Source organism: Pteropus vampyrus, unplaced genomic scaffold (genome assembly GCF_000151845.1).
Source record: "Pteropus vampyrus isolate Shadow unplaced genomic scaffold, Pvam_2.0 Scaffold167, whole genome shotgun sequence".
Classification (NCBI taxonomy): domain Eukaryota; kingdom Metazoa; phylum Chordata; class Mammalia; order Chiroptera; family Pteropodidae; genus Pteropus; species Pteropus vampyrus.
Genome location: NW_011888948.1, coordinates 370359 through 378555, shown reverse-complemented (window position 1 = coordinate 378555; position 8197 = coordinate 370359). Strand labels below are relative to the sequence as shown.

General features: G+C 37.0%; 1 protein-coding gene across 3 annotated transcripts in view; it reads right to left on the bottom strand.

Annotated features, from left to right (window-relative positions):
* The window catches only part of CDADC1 (cytidine and dCMP deaminase domain containing 1), a 46136-nt gene that overhangs the window by 28705 nt on the left and 9234 nt on the right, over positions 1 to 8197 (bottom strand). For all 3 annotated transcript variants that reach the window (XR_002782822.1, XM_011370298.2, XM_011370300.2), the window contains one exon: positions 5461 to 5638. Coding sequence is in view for 2 of the 3 variants with exons in the window: in XM_011370298.2 (XP_011368600.1) it covers positions 5461 to 5638 (178 nt within the window). In the remaining variant the exon portion in view is untranslated. The remainder of the gene's footprint in view (positions 1 to 5460; positions 5639 to 8197) is intronic.

The window sequence follows — 8197 nt, the reverse complement described above, 5'->3', positions numbered from 1 at the left end:
TTTTGTCGGAGAAGCTCTTTATTTGTCCTTCAATTCTAAATAATAGCTTTGTGGATAAAGTATTCTTGCTTGTAGAGCCTGGGTCTTCATCACATTGAATATTTTGTGCCAAACCCTTCTGTCCTGCATAGTTTCTTTTGAGAAATCAGCTGCTAGTCTTATGGGTACTGCCTTGTAGGTAACTAATTGCTTTTCTCTTACTGCTTTTAAGATTCTCTCTTTGTAGTTAACCTTTGGCATTTTAATTATGATGTGTCTTGGTGTGGGCCTCTTTGGGTTCCTGGTTTGGGGACTCTTAGAGCTTCCTGAGGTTGTATGTCTATTTCCTTCACCAGGTTAGGGAAGTTTTCATCATTATTTCTTCAAATAGCTCTTCAACATCTTGTTTTCCTTCAGGTACCCCAATGACATGAATATTTTTACCTTTAATAGTGTCCCATAGGCTCCTTAAATTATTATTATGTCTTGGCTTCTTTTTTCTTTCCATTATGATTGAGTGTCCTTGGCTTTCTCATCCTCTATATAAGTCATTTGATCCTCTTCTTTATTCACTTTGTTTATTCCATTTAATATACTTCTCATCTCAGATAATGTGTTCTTCATTTCTGACTGGTTCTCTTTTATAATTTCCATTTTTATGTTTCTTATCTCTTTGTTGAAGTTCTCACTGAATTCATCTACACTTCTCATAAGTTCACTGTGCAGCTTTATAACCTGTGTTTTGAACTCTGCATGTTAGATTACTTGATTCCATTATATCTGGATCTCTGTTCTGTTCTGTCATATGGTTTCTGCTTCTTTGTCGTCCCATTTTGGCTGCCTTTCCATGTCTGTTTTTATGTACTAAGCAAAGCTCCTAAGTCTCCCAGTCTTATTAGTGTGGATCTGTGAAGTAGGTTTTCAGTGGCACAGTCTTGAGAGGGATTCAGCTGCAGGCCAAATTTAGCCCTAGCCTGTGCCCCTCAGGGTGCAGCTGTTAAGATTCAGCAAGCAATCCACAGATGCTGTGCTTAGAGTTGCCTCAAAAGGCCGCACCAGAAACCGAGGCAGCTGCCTCCAGTGTGAGTTTAGGCGTTGCTCAGCAAGGAGCACCTGGATGTGGCTTGGGTGAAGCCACGAGATGGGAGAGGCAGAGTTTCAGAGAATCCTCTGGGTGAAGTGACCTCTGTTATCCAGTTTGATGCTATGGCAGCACTGAGTCTGCTCACTGGGAGCGGGGCGGGCTCAACAGAGGAACAATGGATACCACCAGCACTTCTGTACAGAGCGAGTCTCACCTGGGCCCTCATTCCGATGACTCAGTGTCCCCCTATAAGTCCCTGCATAGCCGAACCAGCCCTGGTGCTCAGAGAAATCAGGTCAGTCACTGTGAAAGTCTGCTCATGGACACAGCCCATCCTACCTTCTGGTGATTTCTTAGATTTCTCTCTAGCTGTATGACTTGTTCACCTAGATCCCAGGCGATTTTTCCTTGCCGTTTGCTTCTTGTTTCTGTCACAACTTTGATTTGGTTGCCAGAGGGATGAACAGAGCCTCTATCATCTATGACATTTTTTTTCCGTCCCCGGTTTTAAATTTTTACAAATCTATTATCTGGCTTAATAGCAGACATCTGGATTCTCAAATCTGCTGCTGCTTTCAATCTGCTGTGATAGGTTTTCATTGACGTATATGAAGTATCCAGCCTCTCACAGATATGTAGTTGTAAATATTCTTCTTTGACACTACATAAAAATTTGACAAAGGACTGTGTCTTAAAGATTAGTTACAGTATAGAGTCTGAACTCATATCAATGAATTGTACATTAAAGTCCATTAGTCTATTTTGCACTTAGAATGGTTCCTTCATTCATTGTATGATTTTGTAGCATTGTGCTTTGGTCATCTGAGAAACACTGGTTTATAATTTTCACAGTATGTATATTTTTAAATTTGATTATTAATGTCACCAACAATCTCATCCAGAAAAGTCTTTAAGTCTTTTGGGAAGCTGTAAGCTCATGATAGTGGATATATCAAGTTTTTAAAAATTCTAATTTTCACTTGAAGACTCAAATTTTATCATTGGTAACGAATACTGTCAGTTGTTTTCCTGGAAGTAACAGGTTCATGTCATTCACTTTTGAGAAAATGTCTGCCAAATGGCCGAGTTCAAGTAATTATAGTTTGTGTTCCATGAAAAAAGTGGCTAATTCAGTTCATAACTCAAACAATTGCATAGGTGGTTTTCCATAAAGCAATCTTCATACTCAGGTTTGTAGCAAAAGTGCTTCATGTCTACCTCCTATTTTCTCACACAGAATATTATAAAGATGTGTACTCAAGGGTTGGGATTTAATAAAACTAATAACTTTTATGTTTCATCTAAGACATTCTTACATAAAACCTTTTTTTTTTTTTAACTCCAAGTATGTGGACATGAAGAGTATAATGATTTCTACTGCTTTGATTCTTATTAGGCAACAGTAGTTTTACTCATCACTGTTTTGGTGCATTAGTATAAATGTAGCAGCACTATGAAAACTTTTGACCTTGTGGAATATTAGGAGTCCACAGATCACAATGAGAACCACTGTATTTTGGAAATGTTTGCTATGTAACTGATGTAATAATTGTAACTAGAAAATAATTGTAACTAGAGTAATTTAGCTATAGCATGGGGTTAAACCATGTCACTTCCAAAGATATGACATTGATCTAACATAGCCAATTTTATTTATATATGGGTCTAACACTAACATAAAAGCATTTCCATTGTAGGTCCTTTCTAATTTTCAACACTTCGTTATCTCTTTTGCCAGGTTTAAATGTCTGAACTCAAAGACATCCAGTAGTGGTCAGTAACTTGCACTCCCCTATTTTTCTAATTCTTGGCTCTGAGGCTATTAAGAGTGCTTTCAGCATAGTCAGCACAAAACACAACTATCTTTCATTCAGTTTTCTCCCGTGACTCTAGAAGAGATCAGTCAAAAAATGTTTTGGTTCTTTCACATTCTTTCCTTTCTACATCAATGCCACCCTCTGAAACCTATTTTATACCCTGCCCAATGCAACAGTCTACTAATTATGCTCTCAACCACTTATCTTTCCATGTTCTAATTTGATAACAAAAAATAACCTTAATATGTTACATCCTGCTCAAAAATCTTCAACTGGTTCCACATGATCTATAACAGGATTTATGGGTTAATTAACACAAGTGATACAATAAATATCCAATCTGCCCAGTTAATTGGAAAAAGAAAAAAAATGCCACTACCACTATCTTACCTGTTTTCTACTCGCAAAAGCAGGGGAAGGACTGTAGAATCTAACAACTATCATAATATCTACCTGCTTGAAATACTTGTTGCAGGCCAGAAGGCTCTAGCCAGCTGACCATTTCTTCTGGAAGTGCTTCCACCTATCGTTCAAAGGCACTGCCTTCACCACCGATCTGATCACTACTCTTAAGAATTTTATGTAAATAAAAATAGCTCTTCTTCAAAATAAGTTTGGGACCTCTGTTCTATAAGATAGAGCCTAAAGGCCATACAGTTTTCCAAAGTCCTCCACTAAAGCCCCAACCTATCATTATAATCCATCTGCCACTATTCTCTCCAAGAATAATTCTCCATTTCAAACACTGACCCCCAGAACTTTGATGACCCCACATGTGCTGTCCCATGACCAGGGATGTGTTTCTCCTCCTCTACCCATCGAGACGTAGCTTAAGTCCTAGCCTTTCATAACATGCCAACCTGCAGGGATCACAATTTCTCCTCTAAGATCATCTATCACTTATAGCCTGTATCACTCATTTGATACTAGATGATATGTTACATTAAATTGTTAGTTTTGGCCCCAATAACACTTTGAGGGAAAGGATAAGGAACTATATTAGCCTTTTGTTTATTTATTTTTTTACCCCAGAAGATCTCTGAAGGAGGCTGCTTTATATAAGCATGGTTAATTAAATCATTGGCCATTGGTAACTAAACTCAAACTCCAGCCCCTCTCTCCTTCCCAGAGATTTAGGGTGTGAGGCTGAAAGTTCCAACTCTCTAATCACTTATTGGTCCCCCAGCAACCAAGACCCACCCACAGGGGTTTTCTAAAAGTGACTTCATTAACAGAAACTGAGGTATGGTTGACAGGGGCTTGATATGAGTAACAAAAGACACCTTTATCATTCTAATCACTTAGAAATTTTCAAGGGGTTTTAGTTGGTCTGTGCCAAGAATGGGATGAAGACCAGATCTATTATCCATATCATAAATCACTGTATCACAGGGCCTATGAAAAAAGATATAATTTTTTTAAAATGGGAAAATAGTCTGTATTCTTACCTGGGGGCAAAACAGAATCATAAGCACAAAGGGCTTAGTGAGTAGCTGAGTGTGGCAGAGACAGGTGGCTATACATTAACTGTGCTTCTCCTTCCAAAGTGTAGTGGTCACTGGGAGGCAGCTGCCCAGCCAGGAACCACAGCTCCACAACAGACAGGAACAGAAATGATGTGTGTGACTTCCGGGCCAGCATTTTTAAGAGCAGGTATGCCTTCTCTATTCTCTTTCTCAGTCTGGAGGCAGAGGACTCAAGGCCCTAGGGGATGGCAGTAGTAAGAGGACAGAAGGTGCCTAGACCCACGCATCAACCACGTGGACAAAGCTGCTTGCTGTTCGGCAGCACCCACACTGGGCTGTTACAGTCGTTCCCCCTTCTTTGCAGTTTCACTTTCTATGGTTTCAGTTACCCACAGTCAATGATGGTCCCAAAATATTAAATGGAAAATACCAGAGATAAACAATTCATAAGTTTTAAGTTGTGCACCAATCTGAGTAGTGTGACAAAATCTCTCCTGGTCCCACTCCATCCCACGTGACGTGAATCATCTCTACACTGTGTATGTTCTTTGCCCATTAGTCACTTAGTAGCCATCTAGGTTATCAGTTTGACTCTTGCAGAATCATGGTATCTATCACAGTGCTTGTGTTTAACTACCATTTTAACTTAATAATAGCCCCAAAGCGCTAGAGTAGGGATGTTGGTAATTCGGATGTGCCAAAGGGAAACTGTAAAGTGCTTCCTTTAAGTGAACAAGTATGTATACATAGGAAACACATAATATATAAAGGGTTCAGTACTACCCATTGTTTCAGGCATCCATGGGGGTCTTGAAATGTATCCCCCATGGATAACGGGGTACAATTGTACAGCGGTTATAAATACCTATTATATTTGCCACCGAAATGTTGGTGTTTTATTTGTTTTAATAGCTAACTTTAGTCTACTAATACGTGAAGGATCATCTAACTAGGTAGTGACAGAGCTGAGACCAGAATTCACGCTTTGTGACTCTTCTTATAGTATATCAAACTGTCTTCAGAGATATTTTTATATTTCTAAATTATCTCTGTTTCCACTGACCGTTTTCTGATAAATGCTAGCAATCCCCAACAAAGCCTTATCTGCACTTACCATTTACGATCATTTTCAAACAAGCAGAACATGGTTTTCTGGAAAAATAAAGATCACAGTTTTTCAGCCTTGACCCATGTTTTATAAGAGCAATTTTCCCAGCATGTAAATCTTCACTTGAACAGTGAAGGCCAACAATTTTCATGTTTTTCACCACCACAAGACCAGTTTTCTTCACCTACATTAAAATACAAAATAATAATTTATTAGTTATAGTAGCTAAAGATATCATGAATTATACTTGATTTATTAATAAAATAAAATTACTGTTTATTGCTTTATCTGAACATAGTACACATTTTTTATTAGGTCCCAAAATTTTTCTGAATGTTTAATGTTGACTTTATACCAGAAATGGTCTAAATCTAGGGTTTCTTTTTTCCTTTTTTTTTTTTTTTTTAAATCTAGGGTTTCTTAACCAAACCATTAAGCATTTAATTATCATTAATCTGTCTTAGTGAAAAAGGAATCTATTTTGACCTAGTAAAGAGCAAGAACTAAGTTAAGTTGACTTGTTTCTTACAGCATCTAGTCTAGGACTATTTAAGTATTATAATGGCTTCTAGATGGTCATCAAGAAAAATTTGGATAACTGTGATTTTACACATGAATAAGCAAAGCCCAGAAAGTTTACATAATTTCTGAAAAACCCACAGATGGTAAAAGGCAGAACTAAAACAGAGGTCATCTTAAATTTTAAAATACTTTAAATACTGATTAAAATAAAGATAATTCTCAACTTCTTTCTAAAGACTGGGTCTACCGATTTTTAGCACTACGGCAGCCTAGACTAATAATGTAATTAGGTGCCACCTCCCACGAATATGTAAATTATTTATAATAAAAAAATGTTTTTAAATGCATAATCAAGCTCAAAAGAATGTAAGACATACTTTCAGGTGTTAGGAAGAGAGAACTCAAAGCCAGAGCAGTAGGCTAGAGCTATCTCAGCGGTATCCCACCCACAGGTAGTAGATGGGGCTAACTATGCTTCAAGCGCTGGAGGCTGGGGTTCTTAAGAGTTATTACTTTAAACCTAAAGTATCCTAACTTATACAGATAACTAACTAGTCAAAAAAGCTGGTGTTAACAATCACAGATAAACAGACTAAGGTAAAAATCAGTTGTACAGAATAGTCTTTGCTGTTTTCACAGCGTAAGTAAACTCAGTCCTTGGGTTTGGAACAGATTGTTACATTGTTACAATACGAGGGGAACTTGGGCTGAGAACCGGATCCATTATTCCTCCTCCTTTTCAAAGGCATTTTACTCTACAGTTATCCCCAAAAGGGCACATTTGAAATCACTTTAAAGATTAGACCAAAGCTATATTCACTAAAATAGTCAAGTTTCGGTTATGAGTATTGATGTTTGACACCATGAAGAATATTTTGTGAAATGCCTAAAAAGAAAGAATAGATAAGATTTTATAGAATTCCATTTCTGAGTTATCCGACCACCTCCTAAACTATAACGACATTTAAAAGGAATACAAAAATCTTTCATTTACGATATTTGTACCAAAAAAAAATCTAGAATATGAAAAATCTACCTATATTGGCTTTTAAAATAAGCTTTAAAATTACCTTGAATTTGTGAACCCTTTCCCCTTGTAACTTTGGAAAAGAACTGATGAGGCTTTATCAAAAGACCTCAGCATGCTGAAGCTCATTTTATTAAACTGAACCAACTGTGACCAATGGCTGCAATTGAATAATTTTAGTTTTAAATTTTGTAAGTAGTTAAATGGAGAAAAAGCCAGTAACCTTGACCACTAAAGACTTTTTAAAAAATTGTTCCTAATAAATGGGAAGCATACTCATCAATTTATTTTTTATTAGAACAGCTAATAAAATTTTAGGTCAAGTTTATTTACCACTTTTTTGTCTAGAGTACTTTTTACCTCCGAAAAAAATTTTTTTTTCATTTTGTTTCCAGCTAAGGCCAAAATATCAAGTTTGAGACAGAGATTTTTTTTTCATCTCAAACTTAAAACAAAACAAAATAAAAGCCTAAGCTGCACTCCATTTTGGTACTTCCACTGGCTACAGCTCCCAGAAGGCTGAACTTTTTGAGTGAATCACTGCTCTGGATCCTGATTTTGCTTCATTTCACTAACATCTTGGCAAGTTATCTATGTAATCCTAGTCACAGAGTTGTACACTAACACATATGCGAAAGAGGGCGGTCCATTTTGTATATGAACTAGTAAATTTACCCAAATGGTGAGTCACTACTTTTTTACCTTTGCCTTTCTTGTAATTAAAAACATCTAAATATTTTGAGACAAATTATTTCTATATTCTTGTTGGGTATTTTAGATTGTGACTCTTAGAACTAACCAGGAAATCTTCAGGAATGTACATCAGAATCATTAAGGTAGTTTCTTTCAAAATATACATGTTTAGCCTCTACTCCACACTCGATGTATCACAATCTTTCTGGAAAACGCAAAGGTTAAAAGAACAGGGAATATTATGCAATATTAAAAAGAATAAGGTTCATCTTGTCAGGTCTGGGTTTGATTTTACCCTATTAGTTAGTAAGTTAGCCTATTACTGTTTCATGGATGCTAGCAGAAGACATAAAATTCCTAGGTCACAGACAAAAAATTGTCATTCACAGCTCAGCAAGCAGCATGTTCTGTCCACAAAATCCCCGTGAGTCAGGCAGAGGGGCCCATGTGGGTTCCTGGACATGACGTAGGTTATATCAGAGAAGAAGAACCCCAAGCTTG